The sequence below is a fragment of the Phyllopteryx taeniolatus genome, chromosome 14, assembly GCF_024500385.1.
Source record: "Phyllopteryx taeniolatus isolate TA_2022b chromosome 14, UOR_Ptae_1.2, whole genome shotgun sequence".
NCBI lineage: Eukaryota > Metazoa > Chordata > Actinopteri > Syngnathiformes > Syngnathidae > Phyllopteryx > Phyllopteryx taeniolatus.
The window spans coordinates 4,243,164-4,263,704 of record NC_084515.1 but is presented as its reverse complement, the minus strand read 5'-3'; the positions used below and the strand labels follow the sequence as shown (position 1 = coordinate 4,263,704).

Here is a 20,541-nt window from a genome sequence, read left to right as displayed (position 1 = left end):
ATTGTGCGCTAGTCCTTTATTGTATTACATTCTTCTGAAAGCTGAACATTCAATTCACAATTTCAGTGTAGGCTATTTTTTTTTATTTGATCTTTTCAACTTTAACTTATTTACAGTTAGCTGCAGAAGTATTGGGGAAATGACAGAGCTCTTATGTTTTTTTTAATGTATTTTTTTAAAAACACTCTACCACAATGGATTTTAAATAAGTTGTTGACATTCATCTTACAACCATTTTATGCAGATTAGAGCTATTTACATTACCAATACATAGATATAAATCCTTGGAGAGTCAATGACTGTCTAAAGTCTCGACAACATGAATATGAGCAAATTTTCAGTTTCCTTCCTGGAGATGCTACTTTTACTTTCAGTTGCTGCTTGTTTATTGCTTTTGTATTCAGCAAGTGAAAGGCCCGCTCTACTGGGTTGAGATCTAGTGACTGACTTGCCCTTTAAAGACTATCCAATCTATTTTTCTTTCATAAAGTCTCGAGTTGGCAGCACGGTGGACGACTGGTTAGCACATCTACCTCACAGTTCTGAGGACCGGGGTTCAAATACCGGCCCCGCCTGTGTGGAGTTTGCATGTTCTCCCTGTGTTTTCTCCGGGCACTCCGGTTTCCTCCCACATCCCCAAAACATGCGTGATAGGTTGATTGAAGACTTGTAATTGCCCGTAGGTGTGAATGTGTGCACGAATGGTTGTTTGTTTATATGTGCCCTGCGATTGGCTGGCGACCAGTTCGGGGTGTACTCCGCCTCCTGCCCGAAGATGGCTGGGATAGGGTCCGGCACCCCCGTGGATGGATGGATGGAAAGTCTCGAGTTGCTTTTGCAACTGGGTTCAGTATTGCACAGTGAGGCATTGTTCAGTGGGTTTTGTGGCATTTGGGTGAATGTACTGTACAAACAAACATACTCAAACAACAATTTTAAGTTAAACAAGCTCTCTAATAGATTATTCGATGATCAAAACACTTGTCAATTAATTAGTTAGTTAGTCAATTAATTAATTAGTGGTCGATTAAAAAAGTAGGGACTAGAAAGTACAAATGTTTGTTTTCAAATGTAGGGAGCTAAAGTAGAAAGTCCTCAGAATTATTTTTTTTTTTATTTAAGTACAGATAACTCTTAACTAAAATGTACTTTCCCACCACTGGTCCATGACAATTTCCAGTTTCTTGGTGATGGTTTTAATAGGGATGTAGGAAACCAGCAGTACCTTTTACAGCCCCCTTCACCACATAGATTAAGCTTTTCCACAATCTGTCTGGGTCAAGTTCCACATGGCCTTCCTCTGGATACAACGGGACCACCTAAATACAGAATACAACATTAACAAGAGTGCATGACACGTTGCGTGACAGTAGCTGGAGGAAAGTGGACACTGTACCTCTGTACAGGACGAGCCACGAATTTCTGCCTTCTTGTCATACACGTGACATCTGATCAAAGTCGTGCCCACGTCCACAGACAAAATAAATCTCTCCTTATTCATACCATTCCTCGGGGTCCCCATTGCAGGACATCAGTGTCGTTTACAGCAAGAATCCATCGTATTTGTATGTGTGTTGTGTCGCTGAAGCTGTGACTCAACCTTCGGACTTCGGTCACAAGCTTCCATTACCAAACATCCACACAGCGTCGCAAACGATACAAAGCGACATTTTGGTAGCTAGATAGGAATAGATACCAAGTTGTACTATAACGAGCCTCGTTCATGTGACTGGGTCCAAATCTTCAAGTCTGTATCTAAACGTGGAACCATTAATAGGTTCCAATTTTACGTTAACTTGCTAAACTCGTAAAAATAAAGTACTCGGAAATCTAAATTGATACAGTTACAGCTGGGAGTGGTGGCGTTATTACAACAACAAACAAGCCGAAAATGTGTCTTGACTCAGATATCCCACAAACTCAACTCAACTATAAAGATAAGACTAGATTCGCCAGCGCTCCGTAGAAGCCGAGCACAGCGACGTGCCTACGTAGCAGCCATGTTGTAGGGGCAATAGTTCCATCAAAGGCAATGCATGTTCATCGAAAACAACTCCTAAATTGGTTATTTTACAGCCAATTTTCATGAGGTTTACTTTTTTTTGTCAACGCCACAGAATGGGTGTTTAACACAGAACATTTGAATTACGATACCGAATATTTGTATTGCTGTGAAAGGATATTCCCACTTCCCTTGTTTTAATTTTGTGGCGTTATGCAGCACAATGTGCAGGCATCCATGTCATATTTATTTTATTTGAATTTTTTTTGTGCCGTGCACATATGTGGCATGTGACGACACTTCGCCCCCACTAGTTTCGCTTTCCTGTAGACACGCAGATCAAAGGGGCGTATTGAGCTACCTAAATTTTATCTATGCGCGAACCCCTTCTGGCCTTTTGGGCACCCGTATGCCTCATGGGCATGCGTAGTATGAAACATTAGCTAGCGCGCACGTGTGTCACCGACTTGCTGTATAAAAATGGTGAAGGTAAATATATTACTTCCTTTTTCACCGACAATGATTTTGCCAAGCAAACACGTAATCGCTGACAAATAAGTCAGCGATTACGTGTTTGCTTTACTTGTACAGCGACACTGTTTCATTCTGTTCAGTTCTTGCTCAACTAAAAGCACTACACTACATTTAAAATTCGACACTAACAATCATTTAGAATTTTTCGAGGAGGTCCAACCCGTCTTTGTGTTGTCTTTACAGTAAATTTCGTTTGTTGTAGACAGAGCATTGTCTTTCAGTCCTGTTTTTTTTAACATTAGGTTTTGTGATGTATTTCCCAACCTTTATTGAGCCATGGTACATGATATTTTACATTAGAAAAATCCCAAGTACACCATCAAGCAAAAATGAAGAGTTTAGAGTTAATTTTTTTCCCCTGCCTGTCACTATGCTACCTTGCTAGCATGAATAAATCAACAACAAGGAGATGCCATGTTTGTAGTAAATATATACTTTTCGGACCAATTAATTTAAATTAGATACTTTCCTGAATTACTGTCATAACATACCTATACTGTAGTGATAACATTTGTTGGTGTGTCTAACGCAGGGCACAAGATCTAAAAAGACACCAAGTAAGGTTCTGAAGAATGACGATGAAGACACTAACGTCACAAGTGAGTAACCAAGATACCCATCCCAATAACTGTAAGTCTCATAAGAACAGATGGATTATTTCTCCAGAGGAAGTGTTAGGACAGAATATGTGGTCACTAATGTGAAAAACATAGATAATATGTTAAATTAAGAACGTGTTACATCATAAATCGGTCATGGAGGTTAAGGACTGTCTCACTGAAGGACTTACAATACTTAAATAATATTCACAATGAAAAGTGAGAAGTTTCAACTTCATTGTAGTCTGGACCGTGAGCTGGTTTGACGTCACGTAAGTAAATGCTTCTCCCCCCCCCCCCCCGGCAATCACCCGCAGCTTTGCTAGTTAGACAATTGCGTAATCTTGTCCCCTTTTCTCGCTCTTTGCATCAAAATTACAATGGTGGGAGCAATGGTGTGTGTGTGTTTGTATGCCCCCAATATCAAACCGCCACTCACTTTCACGTTTATGTACACGCACGCATGCACAAACGCACGCACACACACAATTGCCTTCATGGACCACCATTGGCATCCATCTCTCTATCTATCAGTTAAGATTACAGAAGTTTACTGAGAATGGTGTGCTTGTTTACATTTAGGTACTTACTGTACTGTGTTGTCATGTCAAGTCTGCACTAAGTGATGATTTAATGGGGCTTCAACTACACTAATATTTAAGTTATTGGTTCATATTGATGACATCATTCTGTAACTTGTGTAGCATACATTACCAAGTAATTGGTACAGTTAAGCTAATGCTTTTTTTTGTACCGTGGATCAAGTGATATTCCTGCCACGTGGCAGCTGCTGAAAGTAATGAAAACGTTACCTTTTTCTAACTTAAGTTACTTTTGAAATCAAGTAATCAGTAAAGTAACTAAGTTACGTTTAAGCTCAAGTAATCAGTAAAGTAACTGTTACTTTTTCAAGGTAACTGTGGCAACACCGGTGTTCATTGAGCCTGTGCTTCTAGCCAAACAATGTCCATTGCTTGAGTTTGCTTGTGCAACCTAGGCTTATAATCTTGTTTTGAAGGACAAAGTGAAAAGTACTATTATCCAAAATTCCATTAAAAAAGGAAGTTTGTAAAAATTTAATTGTACATTTACTGTACTTTTTCTTTTTAAGTTAATTTTTGGTTAACATGCCTTTGTTGACAAATATAGTCATTACAAAGTATTATTTACTGGTGGCTTTTAACCAACCTGTGTGGACTTACAGGATACACCAAAACACTGTCTATCTTAACGATTTATGTACAAATGTCACTTTGATCTGTTTCAGTAAAAGGCAAGCACAAAGCAGAATCTACGGGAGAAACCTCACCGTCCAAGAAAACTAAACGCATCAATGATGGTATGGACTCTTATTAGAGACACAATGACATTTTCTGTTTGGAAAGTTCCTTTGAAACGTGTTGCCTGTTTTTATAGGCTATTGTGTGTTTGTTGGCAACTTAAACAAGTCCAAAACATTTGAAGAAGTCAATAGTTCATTAGAAAACTACTTCATGACACAAAGTCTTCTTGTACAAGACATCAGATTAGCTCCATCCAGGTGAGTAGCTCTTTACTTACAGTAGATGATTTAATTATAAGTTTTTTTTAACAGTATTGTTTTATTTATGTATTATTATTATTATTTATTTTTTTAAAGAAAACATGCATTTATTGATTTGGCCTCTGAGTTCGATGTGACTAAAGCCTTGTCACTGGATGGAGAGATGATTCTTGGTCAGCCAGTGACTATCGCTAAACCAAAGGTCAAAACGGTGGATTATGTGAAAACGAAGGTGAAGGCTCCAAAGCTGGACAAGAAAGGTAGTAAGTGCTTCTGACTGTTGTGCTTCTGTGTACAAACCGTTAGATGTTTGGTTCTATTCTTTAATTTAAAGAACAACAATATGAATGTTTGTTTTTCTTGCCTTAATGAAAAGCAGTCTCTGAAACAAAGTCCAGAAACCTTCATTTGACCATTTTTATTGTCAGGTAGAGATGCAAGATGCTTGTTTTTGAAGAATGTCCCATATAACGCAACAAGGAGAGACATCCGGGAGATTTTTCCTAAAGCAATTAAAATCAGGTTTCCTGGTGAGGCTGAGAACCCAGACAGAGGGTGGGTTTTCGTCAATAATCATTCTTACTAATGTGAAACTTGTATTATCGAAATAATAGTATCGAGCTCTATGTTCTCAACACTAAGTTAAATTTGTCTTTATCAACAGTATTGCCTTTTTGGAGTTTAAAAATGAAAGAGTTGCTAGTAAAATGAGGGAATTCAAGCAAGGAGCCAAGATCCAAGACAGGCTTCTCATTATTGACTCTGTCGGAGTGGGCAACAGCTACAAAAATGCAGACAAAAAAACAACCAATGAAGGTAATTTCTGTGCAGTACCTAAAAGGTCTTGTTTACGACGACAAGCTACTGACTCTTTCAGTCTCTCTGTTGCTGTTGCAACCTGCTGATGACACTCTAAAGACAGGCGCTTCTCCAAGGAAAGTCTTACAGTTTCATCAGCAGGTTGCAACAGACTTACTGAGAGACTGGAAGAGTCACAGAAATATCCACTTACTTTTTGTGTGTAGTATATGTTTATAACCCATAAAATGTTGCTTTTCCCGTTTTTTTATTTGAAGTTTGTCCAAACACCACACTCTTTGTAAGCAACCTTCCTTTCAAAGTCAAGGAAGATGACATTAAAAAAGTCTTTAAGAAAGCTGTCACTATTGCTATACCAAACAAGGATGGCAAAGCGAAAGGGTAAGTGTACACTATTTTCTCTCTCTCTCTCTTTTTTTCTTTTATGCAAATGAATGTCAACATCTGATGTCCAATGACCTACAGATATGCTTTTGTGGAGTTTGCCACTGTGGCAGATGCTCAACAAGCCCTAAATGCCACCAAAAATGTGAACGTCCGAAAGAGGCGGGTGAGAGTCGAATTCTGTGAAAGGCCAGAGATTGGAAGAGGTATGTATTTATATGAAAGGGTATTGGGTATTTATATGAAAGGGTATTGTATTATATACACATCTACCAAAACAAAAAAGTAAACATTGAAAGCATATGTTCACTGCCATTGACGGCTGTTGAATTCAAATATCCATGTTAACATGGAGGGCTGGCAGTGAAACATGGAGGAGTGGCAGTGAATGAGTGAAATCAGGAAAAAGTAGCCAGAAGCAACCAGTGAAGTACTGCCATAATGCTGTATTTAAATAATTGGGAGAAAGAGTCAGTCCAGGCCAACTAAATAGTATGTGTTACAGGCGTGGCATATTAAGATGCAGACGGCATGCTTATCGCATAGATGTGCCTTAGGCGGCCCACAATAGAAGACTAAAATTTGCAGTTTTATGTGAGGAAAATGTTGGTCACACCAGATACTGGCTGGTTTTCTTGTTTTTATGTTATGTAAATGTAAATATAGTCATATTGGATCAGGATCATTTGAAAGCACTAAATCAAAATTGTGCACTTAGACCCACGTTGTAAATGCATCCCAAGACTCTTGCCTGCTTTGACTGAGAGCAGGAACATTGCAGCTCTGTTTCTTTCTTTTCTTAGTGGAGTCAAAAACACTGATTGTATGGGGACTTGGTGAGAAGACAACTGCAGAGATTCTTCAAGGTGCTTTTGAGGGGTGTCTCTGTGCAAGAGTTGCCACAGATAAAGAGACAGGAGAGTCAAAAGGGTAAGTTGCATTGTGTATCTCTTACAAAAAAAAATGGATGTGACACGTCTTAGTCTGTGCCAGAGATGTCAAGAGTACTAGTATTCAGTACTTAAGTAAAAGTATTAATACTTGTGCAATAAAAAAATCTCTGGTAAAAGTACTGAAGCCATTCCGTTACTTGAGTGAAAGTACAAAAGTATGCAGATAAAAGTTCTTAAGTAAAAAAGTAAATCAACATTTTTCAACCCAATAATAAAATACATGTAGTGAGACTGTCCGCAGCACAATGTGCAGGCATTCTTGTTATTTTGGTTTACGACCTGCAGTCCACAAACATGGAATGCGATGACACTGCCCCACTATCTTAGCGACATGGAATGCGCCGACAGTTTGCCCCTACTAGCTTAGTGTATGTTTCATGTTAACAATAACATGGAAAAAAAATCAAAAGAACTCTCTGCTATACTAGACACATTTGGTCACCTTTAGTCTGTGCTACACATTGTGTGTTGTTTTTCATTAGGTTCGGTTTTGTGGAGTATGAGAGTGAAGAAATGTGTGCAGCTGCCAAAGAGGCCATGGAGGACAGCGAGATCAATGGAAGCAAAGTCAGCGTGTATTATGCACGATCCAAAGTGAAAAGAGGTCATCCAGGTGGGCGGGGTGCCAGCATATTGGGAGCAAACAAAGCAGGTACAGACTGTGTACACTTTTTTTGTAGTAAAAAATACTCATTTACTGTACAGGAACACGTTGAAATGTATTTTTTTTTTTTTTTTTTTTTTTAAGTGGTTTATACATATTTTTTCCCCCAAAAAAAAGAGTCATTTTATTTTGTTATTTTTATTTTATTGACTTTCCTGCTGTGGTTATAAAAAAAATTAAGATACTATTTACTCAGTACTTGAGTAATTATTTCACTGTGTACTTTTAACTCTTACTTTTTTGGAGGACTACTTTTTATTTTTACTTGAGTCACATTGTTGTCAAGAAACAGTACTTGTGGTCCCAGTGGAACCGCGAAGCACACATAACATCGGCGACGAGTTGATCCGCTAGTAAGTACAGCGTTCACACAACAGACACTTAAGAGAAAGTTAACGGTTGTGTTCCCTCGCCCAGCCATGAGCTAGCTCGCGAGCTAATAAGCTAGCCTGCGAGCTAACAAGCTAGCCTGCGAGCTAAGGAGCTAAACAGCTTGCTCCACCACGGCAAAGTCATTTAAAACGTCAGTGCCTCTCCGAGTTGTGGACTCTCTTAGCCCCCAATTAACACGAACACAGGAACGTGAACTATTTATTAATCATAACCTCAGTGGCACGCGTTATTCATCCAGTAGTTGGCTATAACGAACATTAACATATATTTGATTGACAGGTGAAGGGCTTGTTTTCAGCAGACCAACCACACAGTAGCCAGGCTTACATGGAGACTTTTTTGTTATTCCGATTGAAGATCTCTGGTCAACCATTTACATGTGATGTGGTCTATTCCGATCGGGTGCATACAGGATGTGCACGACATTGAATCGGAACAGCCGTGAGACGTGTACGTCGTCGTGAACGTCACGTCATTTATCAAAATGGAGGTCCGTCTTCTCTTCAGCACAGTGACTGGGATTGTTTTCGTTTATATTAAAAAACGTTTAATAAAAATAAAATAAAAACATTTTCAAATGTGTTTGACAGCCAGCCACTATCTCTTGTGACTACCATTTGCCTCATGCAGTGCAACACATCTCCTTCGCATAGAGTTGATGAGTTGTGCCCTTCATCCTCGACTATCATCTAATGCACAGCCCCGTGTTGAAGGGATCTGTACACATTTTTGTATTGTTGATTGTACACAAAAGCTGAAAACATCCCAGTTCTTGCATGGGCAGCATACTCACCAGATGTGTCACCCATTGAGCATGTATGCGATGCTCTGGACTGGTGTATACGACAGCGTGTTACAGTTCCTGGCAGTATTCAGTAACTTCGCACAGTGGTTGGTGGATGGCCAATAAAGCATAAATGACCATTACCTGCCAAAGTATAAAAAGAACTGTGAGAACCTTAAATTCTCATGCAGGAGAACACACCGTACACGCTGCAAAAAATACAATTGCAGTGGAGGAAAAAGTATGTCAACACTTTGGGATGTCTTAAATTTCTGCATAAATTGGTTATAAAATCTGGTCTATCTTCATCTAAATCAAAAGAATAAGCAGTTTCCTGAAACATATACCGCACAAATAATTCTGTGTTTTCATATCTTTTTTTTAAAATTTAAACTAACGTAAACATTCACAGGACAGGAAGGGGGAAAAGTAAGAGAACATCTAGGCTATGGATTCTACAAGATCGAATCAGAGTCAGGTCTAAGATAACCTGGAGTCTCATCAATGAGACAAGATTGGAGAAGTGGCTTAAAGCTGCTCTGGCCACGAGAAAACACACACCAGTTTAGAATTGTCCCTTGTCAAGAAGCATTGCCTGATTTGTACCATGCCTTGCTCAAAGAGCTCTCACAAGACCTATGATTAAGAATTGTAGACTTGTATGAAGCTGGAAAAGGTTACAAAAGTATCTCTAGAAGTCTTAATGTTCATCAGTCCATGGTTAGACAAATTGTCTATAAATGGAGAAAGTTCATCACTGTTGTTGCTTCTATTCTAAGGCATGGCCGTCCTGTAAAAATGACTGCAAGAGCACAGTGCAGATATGCTCTGTGCATTAACACATTGTGCTTTGTGGTTTGTCATAACTACCATATTTGCAGTGGGTTGACCGTATCTGGTGGACTCTTCTTTCAGGACAAGGATGTGGAGCTGACAAGACGCAATGTGATGTTAAAGTGGAAAAGGAAGCGGAGTAAATAACAGGAATGGAAAATCAGTCGTGTGGATATTTGACGCTCAAATCACCTATATGGTCTTCTAAGACTTTTTTGTTTTGTTTTTATTTGAATACCTTTCTGTCTGAATAACCTGCAACAATTTTGTAATGTTTTAAAAACGTTGTACTGTACTGTGTGTATCAGTAGTTATAGTTTTTTAAACCCCCCCCCCCACACACACACACACACATATAAATGTTCACGTCTAATGGGAACATCATTCTTTATAAAAGTTCCCGAATGAAAATACAAATGTCTAAAAATAGCTGCAGCAATGCAGATTTACAGAAACATACGAAATATTAATTTTTCTGGGCATGTGAATTTGTTTTGATGCCCACTTGTTGTTAGGTAGACTATATGGGTCACAAGACTTATTCAAGTAAAAAAAATTCTGTACAACTCAATATGACTCGACAGTGTTTCTCTTGAACAAGCCATATTACTGGTAAATCTAAAAAAAACATACTCTATATAATAAAAAGATAATGAACAAACAAGCTGCCCAATTTGCTCGTATTCTAACATTGCCACTGGTTAACTGGATGTTCTGACAATTTTTTATGTAAGGAAATGTCCTGTGCAAACAAATATATTTTGAAAAACAAACTATGGCTTGTTTTTTAAAAAAAAAAGGTTTTATGTTTGTGTACATACAGTATATTTTCACCAAAATTATATCACAGGATTCCTTCCACTCCACTGATCAGTAGTGAAACTACCTGAGGCAATACTGTCATCTTAAATGTTTCTGTTTCAAATACAAGTTGTGTTTATAGTTTTACTGATTCATTGATTTAGTTGAAAACTTTAGGAGGCGTTACTCACATCGACTTGGGCGGCTGATACCAACTCTTTCGTTGCACAAAGAAGAAAGCCACAAGCTGGAAGAGTAGGCACTTGAGGATCTGAGCTGTAACTGAGAAGAGCACCGAGCAGGAGATCAGGCTGGTTTCAGGAGTTTGCTGCACCAGCTTCTTCCATGCAGGGTTAAGGCTCACTAGGCACACCAGTTGAAAAATGATGCAGAGTATTGTAGTCATGCTAACCAGGAGCCTGAGAGAGAGAAATGCACACATTTTTAATGACATTATGGAAAACGTGTTACTTACTTGAAAATACAACAAAGAAAGCAATGTCAATATGAACGGGTTAGAGTACAAAGTTGGTGAGAACCTGAAGAGGACATGTTTCACAGACACACGGGCATCTACAATCTGCAGAAATGAATGTGTGTTTTTATGCCATTGAAAACAATAAGCTTGCACAACTTACACGAATGTGCATCATGTAAAAAAAAAAAAAAAAGGGTTTTGCCCTGTTTCTTCTTGGTTATGTATGGCTTTGGCTTCCATTAATCACAAGGGGGAGAACATTGTATTAATTATAGAGCATTACTACATTACGTACAATGAACCTGTTTTATGTACTAAAAAAGGGTTGAATACACCACCATGAGACATGAATATGTACAAATGAGGCAGAATAGTTACCAATGCAGCCCTATCGGGGGCAGAAGTCAGTGCAAACTGTAGGCCGGTCCCAAGCCCGGATAAATGCAGAGAGTTGCGTCAGGAAGGCCATCCGGCTTAAAACTTTGCCAAACAAATATGAGCGTTCATCCAAAGAATTCCATACCGGATCGGTCGTTAACAATGTCCGCCACCGGCGCCGTCAACCTGCAGGGCGCCGTTGGAAATTCAGCTACTGTGCTTCGAAGTCAAAGAAGAAGAAGAGGTGGAAAGCGGGTTCGTCGGCAGAAAGAGAAGAGGAAAGCACAGAGCCTAGAACTGAATGTGTGGACTTTGAATGTTGGGACTATGACAGGAAAATCTCGGGAGTTGGTTGACATGATGATTAGGAGAAAGGTTGATATATTGTGTGTCCAGGAGACCAGGTGGAAAGGCAGTGAGGCTAGAAGTTTAGGGGCAGGGTTTAAATTATTTTACCATGGTGTAGATGGGAAGAGAAATCGAGTTGGGGTTATTTTAAAAGAAGAGTTGGCTAAGAATGTCTTGGAGGTGAAAAGAGTATCAGATCGAGTGATGAGGCTGAAACTTGAAATTGAAGGTGTTGTGTGTAATGTGATTAGTGGCTATGCCCCACAGGTAGGATGTGACCTAGAGCTGAAAGAGAAATTCTGGAAGGCGCTACACGAAGTAGTTCTGAGCATCCCAGACAGAGAGAGAGTTGTAATTGGTGCAGATTGTAATGGAAATGTTGGTGAAGGTAATAGGGGTGATGAAGAAGTGATGGGTAAGTACGGCATCCAGGAAAGGAACTTGGAGGGACAGATGGTGGTAGACTTTGCAACAAGGATGCAAATGGCTGTAGTGAACACTTTTTTCCAGAAGAGGCACGAACATAGGGTGACCTACAAGAGCGGAGGTAGAAGCACGCAGGTGGATTACATCTTGTGCAGACGATGTAATCTGAAGGAGGTTACCAACTGTAAAGTAGTGTTAGGGGAGAGTGTGGCTAGACAGCATAGGATGGTGATGTGTAAGATGACTCTGGTGGTGGGGAGGAAGATTAGGAAGACAAAGGCAGAGAAGAGAACCATGTGGTGGAAGCTGAGACAGGACGAGTGTTGTGCAGCTTTTCGGGAAGAGGTGAGACAGGCTCTCAGTGGACGGGAGGAGCTTCCAGAAGACTGGACCACTGCAGCCAAGGTGATCAGAGAGGCAGGCAGGAGAGTATTTGGTGTATCTTATGGCAGGAAAGGAGAGAAGGAGACTTGGTGGTGGAACCTCAAAGTACAGGAAATCATACAAGGAAAAAGGTTGGCTAAGAAGAAGTGGGAAACTGAGAGGACCGAGGCGAGGCGAAAGGAATACATTGAGATGCGACACAGGGCAAAGGTAGAGGTGGCAAAGGCCAAACAAGAGGCATATGATGACATGTATACCAGGTTGGACACTAAAGAAGGAGAAAAGGATCTATGCAGGCTGGCCAGACAGAGGGATAGAGATGGGAAGGATGTGCAGCAGGTTAGGGTGATTAAGGATAAGATGGAAATATGTTGACTGGTGGCAGCAGTGTGCTAGCTAGATGGAAAGAATACTTCGAGGTGTTGATGAATGAGGAAAATGAGAGAGAAGGGAGAGTAGATGAGGCAAGTGTGCTGGACCAGGAAGTGGCAATGATTAGTAAGGGGGAAGTTAGAAAGGCATTAAAGAGGATGAAAAATGGAAAGGCAGTTGGTCCTGATGACATTCCTGTGGAGGTATGGAAGCATCTAGGAGAGGTGGCTGTGGAGTTTTTGACCAGCTTTTTCAATAGAATTCTAGTGCGTGAGGAGATGCCTGAGGAATGGAGGAAAAGTGTACTGGTGCCCATTTTTAAGAACAAAGGTGATGTGCGGAGCTGTGGGAACTATAGAGGAATACAGTTGATGAGCCACACAATGAAGTTATGGGAAGGAGTAGTGGAGGCTAGACTCAGGACAGAAGTGAGTATTTGCGAGCAACAGTATGGTTTCATGCCTAGAAAGAGTACCACAGATACATTATTTGCCTTGAGGATGTTGATGGAAAAGTACAGAGAAGTTCAGAAGGAGCTACACTGTGTCTTTGTAGATTAGAGAAAGCCTATGACACCCAGAGTACCCAGAGAGGAACTGTGGTACTGCATGCGGAAGTCTGGCGTGGCAGAGAAGTATGTTAGAATAATACAGGACATGTACGAGGGCAGCAGAACAGCGGTGAGGTGTGCTGTAGGTGTGACAGATGAATTTAAGGTGGAGGTGGGACCAGGGATCAGCCCTGAGCCCCTTCCTTTTTGCAGTGGTGATGGATAGGCTGACAGATGAGGTTAGACTGGAATCCCCGTGGACCATGATGTTTGCAGATGACATTGTGATCTGCAGTGAAAGCAGGGAGCAGCTGGAGGAACAGTTAGAAAGATGGAGGCATGCACTGCAAAGAAGAGGAATGAAGATTAGCCGAAGTAAAACAGAATATATGTGCATGAATGAGAGGGGTGGTGGGGGAAGAGTGAGGCCACAGGGAGAAGAGATAGCAAGGGTGGAGGACTTTAAATACTCTGGGTCAACCGTCCAGAGCAATGCTGAGTGTGGTCAGGAAGTGAAGAAACTGGTCCAAGCAGGTTGGAACGGGTGGAGGAAGGTGTCAGGTGTGTTATGTGACAGAAGAGTCTCTGCTAGGATGAAGGGCAAAGTTTATAAAACAGTGGTGAGGGCAGCCATGATGTACGGATTAGAGACAGTGGCACTGAAGAGACAACAGGAACCAGAGCTGGAGGTGGCAGAAATGAAGATGTTGACGTTCGCTCTCGGAGTGACCAGGTTGGATAAAATTAGAAATGAGCTCATCAGAGGGACAGCCAAGGTTCGATGTTTTGGAGACAAAGTTAGAGAGAGCAGACTTTGATGGTTTGGACACGTCCAGAGGAGAAATAGTGAGTATATTGGTAGAAGGATGATGAGGATGGAGCTGCCAGGGAAGAGAGCTAGAGGAAGACCAAAGAGAAGATTGATAGATGTCGTGAGGGAAGACATGAGGGCAGTTGGTGTTCGAGAGGAGGGTGCAGGCTTCCATGGAAAAAGATGATGCGACCCCTAAAGGGACAAGCCAAAAGGAAAAGAAGAGGCAGAATAGTTACCGAGTAGAGCAGAGTCATGCTGCAAGAACAGGATGATGCTGATGAGGGCTATGTATTTGAACACACAGAACGATGTGACAAGAGCAGCGCCGCCTTCTCTGTGGACAGTAAAGGGAAAACACCAGAATTACCACAAATAAAATAAAATGTGTCCATTAAAATGAAGATAATTCATTTGAATGCATAAGAGCCACTTACATAGTGCCAAAGGGTCTCTGGTCTTTCTCTTTATGTAAGAAAATGACACACAACCGGATCAGTTGTGTGTCTCATTTTGAGCTATATTCTCCTATTTGCGCATTAATATTATTTGGGCTTGTGCACCTTTGATCCACGCATATTTTCCTGTCCACACTTCTGAAACACCCAGTACACGTAACCTCTGAATGAGTGTGCAAACACCAAATAGACTCATTGAACTAACTCATTAAATTCTCCGGCTGGGTGTAAATCATGGAGCATGGAGTTTTCCTGAGACTTGTTAATGTCATTGAAATTCATGAAAAAAATATAGTGCACTTTAAATCTAAAAAGACCTTTTGTAGCATCTGTCTCTACAAACATTTGATAGCTTTCTGGAAGGGGCTTACAATGCGCGGTGATGTATGTTGTAACTAAGTTCAAACTTCCAAGTGCAGTATGATGGTTAACCTTCACGGGGCGCAGGTCGTACGACCGTCTCGCGCGATCTACAGCAAAAGTGCTTAAATTAACCAGAGAATGCGCGGAAAGCCAGATTTGACAGGGAACGCCCACGTTTTGGGCTTGCTCCACCAAGGTTGCGTATCTGGCATGAGGGTGCATAAATGACAGACTTAAGCGGACGAGAGAATCTGCGCAGCAAGAAAAGCGCCCAACTGCATGTCTTTTACTTGAGCATCTGGGAGAATATCGTCGTTCGTGTTGAATTTGTACGACAGTACCTGATTAGGTACGGCATGCAATAGATGTTTGGAACTGAGGAGGTAAAGGGGGAAGCCACAGAGGACTCCAGCTCAGACAGAGAGATCCCACTGTGAGCTTTCTTCAAGGCCTGAAAGAGAGAAACTATCAGACCAACAGAAGAAATTCACTACAATAAGCGAAAAAGCACACAGCACTGTTTCGCCCCCCAACACTATAATATACTACACTGGCACAAAATACCAAGCTACTGCAAATTTAAACATTTTGAAAATTTTCAAAAGTATATCCTGGGGCATTTGAATTAGAATTTCGGAGTTGAAATTAAATTTGAAATTCAAACTCAAGAATTCAAATTCAAATGCATATGGAACAGATATACTTACATAATACAGTTTTCCAAAACTTTAGAAAGAAAGCTGATGTACTTTGGTACCAGTCAATTTCGATTCCATGAACAACAAAAAAATACAGTAAGCCCCCGCTAGATTGCAGTTCACGTATCACAAATTTTATTGTGTTATTACAGTTGTTACTCTATTATTTTATACTGTTTGTACAATATTTTTTTGTATTATCCATTGCTTTTCCCCTCTCTCAATGCGTTTAAATCTAATTGTACGTTTTTTAAAAGTATGTTTAAAGACCTTAAAAAAAATGTAAGTGCCATAAATCCAATAAAATCATGCTGGGGTGTATTTAAATAAGGTATTTCCATATCACAGATTTTCATTTATTGCGGGGGAAGCCTGGAACTGAACCCCAGCGATAGAGGGGGCATTACTGTGTGTACAAATGTGTGTGGTTTTCGTGTATGCTTACCCCACTGTCATTAGCAGCATCCCTACACATCCCAACAATGTATCTGTAAAAATGGAAACAACTCATTATTATGTGGAACCATATGAAAATAGATTTGCTAATGAATAACAATACAAATTAAGATGACTCAATGTTGTGACATCTGGCACTCCTGCCAATCATTCTCCCCAGTTCCATATATTCCATTTATTTAACAGAATGACCTGGCCCATTGGATTTGGCATAATCATCCAAATTATTAAGTATTTTTTGGGGTTGTACCTCGTTAAATTCGCAAATAGCTTTTGTGTTTGACCAGAACGAACAAGCAAAAGGTATCTGCTCATGTTTATACTGAAACATCCTTCTGATCTTCTGAAGTGGCTTCCAGAAACCAGTGGAACATTTTTGGTAGTTAAAGATCTTAATCTCCTGAATGTAATGTTCCTGTAACTACATTATTTGTGTATAAAGGAATGCATTTTGGTTGGCTCTGGAATTCATCCACCAGTTCCTTGAGTTGAACATTTTTGTCATGTTGAAATCCATATCCATGTTTTATCTCATTACTCATCATTAAAATGTCATATACAGAAAATAATCTCTTGGCTAATTACGGTATAATTGACATTAAAGTTGGTGGCAATAAATTAGGGTCATCAATTGTTGAGCCCAGCAAATCTAGTGTTTGAATGTTTTGGATGAAAAAAAGATTGTGAAATGACATTCTTCAAGCTCAGAGTAAAGTCAGCACTTCCAGAACAAGAATTTTAATAAATAAATAAAATGATTTTGGGGGATTCTGGGGTGGACTGTTGCTGTAATTGTGCAATAACATCATTGATGGAAGAAATGCCAGTTGTTTGAGTTATTGAGTTATTAAGTTATTGAGTAATTTATCATGCCAACATAGATACGGACATGTTGAATACACACAGTAATATGCAATGGCACATAATTTATAATAAGATCACGTAAAAAACTATAAAAAATGAAATGAATGAAATTTTGTTTTTAAGGACAATTTTGCAGTGCACCCACATTTAGAATATTAATATATCCAGGCTACATTGAACAAGTAACATTAAAGTCTGCAATATTCATTTTTTTTTTTTTTTTTTTTGCAGCTGAGTTTAGCAAGTAACAGTGTTTGATTTAAGTGAACAAATAAAAGATTATGTGTTTAGGTAAAACAACATCTTTTGATGTGAAGCTCAGAAATAATTTAAACACAGTATGTAATAAAAAAAAACAAATAAACTTTGTGTCTTGTGGAGGGACGTTGCTGTTATGTGCAAGAAATCTAATGTATTACGTATGGAATAAGGCACACCAGGCGAGTCACTGCACTTCTGGCAAAGAGAGTTCAGACTCCAGTTGATGATGTGCCAGGGCGATAACCCTGAACTGCCAGGTGTAAGACTCCAAAGTCTCTTTGAAACTCTGTGGGCCTGTGGAGAAAAACAGTAGGACAACAGGCCTGTCTGTCATTTGTGACCTCAGCATATTACGGTACTGTATATTCAATTGAATACACTACAAAGACAAGATATTTAATATTCAAACTGAGAAACATAATTTTTTTTTTTTTAAATATTCACTCATTTTGAATTTGATGCCTGCAACATGTTCCAAAGATGCTGGGATGGGCATGTTTACCTGTGTGACATCACCTTTCCTTTTAACGATAACTCCATAAGCGTTTGGGAACTGAGGACACTAATTGTTGAAGCTTTGCAGGTGGATTTCGTTCCCATTCTTGCTTGATGTACAAATTAATTTGCTCAACACTTCGGGGTCTCAGTCGTCGTACTTTGCACTTCGTAATGTGCCTCACATTTTCAATGGGAGACAGGTGCTGGCAAGCCAGTCTAGTACTCGTACTCTTTTCCTAGCCACATTGTTGTAACTTGTGCTTACACTTGTGGGTTGGCATTGCCTTGCTGAAATAAGCAGGGACGTCCCTAAAAAAGACATTGCTTGGATGGCAGCATATGTTGCTCCAAAACTTGTATGTATCTTTCAGCCTTAATGGATTTGCAAGTTACCCATGCCATGGGTACAAACACAGCCCCATACCATCACAGATGCTGGCTTTTGAACTTTGCGCTGATAACAATCAGGATGGTACTTTTCCTCTTTGGTCTGGAGGAATGACATCCATGATTTCCAAAAATAATCTGAAATGTGGACTCGTCATTTACACTTTGTGTCAGTCCCTCTCAGATTAACTCGGGCCCAGAGGAGCCGGCGGCGTTTCTGGGTGTTGTTGATATATGTCTTTCGCTTTGGATGGTGGAGTTTTTGTGTAGTGACGAACTGTGTTAACTGACTATGGTTTTCTGAAGTGTTCCTGTGCCCACGTGGCAATATCTTTTGCACAATAATGCCAGTTATTAATGCAGTGCTGCCTGAGGGGTCGAAGGTCACGGGCATTCAATGTTGGTTGGAAAAGGATTTGAACATTTATTGCGTTCCGTTTTTAATTGTTTTACACAATGTCCCAACTTCATTGGAATTGGGGTTTGTACATCTAATTAACTTTACCAGTGAGTGACAAGTCATGCACACTAATACAGTATTTTCCAACCTCTATTCAGCCATGGCAAATAAGAATGCCGCATTGTCTTCAATGAGTCCACGCATGTCACACAGAGAAGGGAGTAAGACCCATGAAGGGGGATTTTATTTTTTCTAAGTTCGACTTGACAGCCAGTGTGCGGTCTAGGTCTTGAAGCTGGCTTGGCCGCTTTAGAGCACCTCGTTGTCGCGCCGTGGAATAGCCCTGCAGCAACCCGATGAAATGTATTTTTAGCTACCAGAGGTTTCAAACGTATATGCAGTTGTTCAGTAGATAGATGAACAAAGATACACTAGTGATAATAAATACATAATTTCCAGGCCCCATAAATTGAAATTGGATCATTTTACGTGACATTCCTGATGATCAACCAGTCAACTGCACGTTTCATTTCATGTGGTTCAGGTGAAATGACACACCCCGGGTTTCCTGATAAGCAGTATTTAAGCACTGCAAATACATTTTCAACTGGTTTGTTTGGGTGCTTAGGGAGTTTGTAGTATGTGTGGACAAAGCTGCAAATTAAGAACCAGTCTGATGTGCTCTTTCACAGTTTTGTCTCAGATCCTCAACAGCCTGCTCTTCCAGCTTTTTTCATCTCTCCCGTCTGTACAGAATCCACGCATAATGTGAGTAGACACATTAAAGATTTGTTTTTTCTTGCTTCTTTTACTAAATTTTGTATGACATCAGTTCTTGTGATGAGCATGAAATATCCAGTCATTTATATTTTTTAACCCTTCAATTAGTTTTTAAAATGCGCAAGATGTCAAAGATGCAAAAATAAAAAAATTTCAAACATGAATTTTCAATACTGCCTTTATTTTGTTATATTGCTAATAGTAGCCAGCAAAAGGAGGCTCCACTCCATAAATTAAAAGGCAATTCTTCTTCATGGTCACTAACAGGTATCTCCACTTCTTGAAATGAAAATTGTGCCATTCGGTTGCTCCACTGGAATAGTGTGTCCCATTAAACACCTCTTTCAGAAATTAAGATTATTACATGAAATTGCTTCCTTTCCCCAAAATTTACAAATGTATTTCTGGTAGAAAAACACTTGTTTTGTCCATGAAATGGTTCTATCTATCTATCTATCTATCTATCTATCTATCTATCTATCTATCTATCTATCTATCTATCTACCTATCTACCTATCTATCTATCTATCTATCTATCTATCTATCTATCTATCTATCTATCTAATCTAATCTATCTAGTCTATCTTAATACTACTTGTGTATTTACTTTTTATGTATATTTGTTGTATTTGAGTCATAGTACATCGTTTGCACATAATTGTGATGAACTAACATTTGATTATTTTCGAGGAAAAGAGGGAGAAATTACATCAGTTAACCACATTTTAATCATGTACAACTTTTTTTGAGTGTAGTAGCAGTAGTAGTTTTTCTTTTGCATTTACTTTTTAAAATGTTTATTTGTTTTGTTTCAGCACTAGTATTAGTAGTTGCAGTAGCAGCACTGATAGTACTCGTGTGTTTAAGTTTAGTTTTTTTTAAATAGTCGTAGTTGTCCATCCATCCATTTTCTGTACTGCTTATCCTCACTACCCTTTTTTTGTTTTTGTTTTTGTAGTAGTAGCACTATGTGTATTTACTTTTTGTGTTTATTTGTTTTGTTTAAGTAGTAGTAGTGCATTTAGCAATCGGTCTATGTCAGTTACGTCAAGTTCCCGTTGTCTTTGAAAATCTGTGCATTTACCCTGCAGATATTCCGATGTTTATCTGATTCTTATCTCACAATCGGAAGCGTGTTGGATGATATGTGAATGGATGCAGGGTTCCCCCCACTCCCTTTTATTTTTTCTTCTTCACGCAGCCGTGACACGGATTGCGTCACTTGAGAGCGTGAGAGAACAACAAAATGCGTGCCTCATGAAGCACGCAGCATGCGTTGCAAATCCAGCCTCAGGGGTGTGTCCCTGTTTATTAAATAT

The 20,541-nt window shown here is 39.7% G+C and overlaps 2 protein-coding genes across 10 annotated transcripts in view; one reads left to right on the top strand and one right to left on the bottom strand.

Moving 5' to 3' along the window:
• Positions 1–10,687, bottom strand: part of gk5 (glycerol kinase 5) — a 30,962-nt gene extending 20,275 nt beyond the window's left edge. For 2 of the 5 annotated variants that reach the window (XM_061796953.1, XM_061796954.1), the window contains exons 1-2: positions 1,397–1,946; positions 1,226–1,319 (exon numbers count right to left, since the gene is read on the bottom strand). In XM_061796953.1, coding sequence (XP_061652937.1) covers positions 1,226–1,319; positions 1,397–1,522 — 220 coding nt within the window. In that variant the 5' untranslated portion in view covers positions 1,523–1,946. Of the gene's footprint in view, positions 1–1,225; positions 1,320–1,396; positions 1,947–8,684; positions 8,887–10,501 lie in introns of those variants that run through there. The other 3 variants (XM_061796957.1, XM_061796955.1, XM_061796956.1) reach the window with 3 other exon arrangements.
• Positions 2,349–10,080, top strand: LOC133488723 (nucleolin-like). Of its 5 annotated transcripts, none has more exons than XM_061796962.1 (12): positions 2,349–2,491; positions 3,069–3,135; positions 4,403–4,474; positions 4,552–4,675; positions 4,775–4,941; positions 5,107–5,233; positions 5,343–5,494; positions 5,755–5,878; positions 5,963–6,087; positions 6,685–6,811; positions 7,317–7,486; positions 9,591–10,080. In XM_061796962.1, exons 1-12 carry the CDS (start codon positions 2,483–2,485, stop codon positions 9,650–9,652), a joined length of 1,326 nt encoding a protein of 441 aa, XP_061652946.1. In that variant the 5' UTR covers positions 2,349–2,482; the 3' UTR covers positions 9,653–10,080. The 5 variants fall into 5 exon arrangements, with proteins under 5 accessions (XP_061652946.1, XP_061652944.1, XP_061652942.1 ...); XM_061796960.1 differs by lacking the exon at positions 2,349–2,491 and adding an exon at positions 2,618–2,952 and having other exon boundaries at positions 9,557–10,080; XM_061796958.1 differs by lacking the exon at positions 2,349–2,491 and adding an exon at positions 2,624–2,952.
• Positions 10,688–20,541: the final 9,854 nt, after the last annotated feature.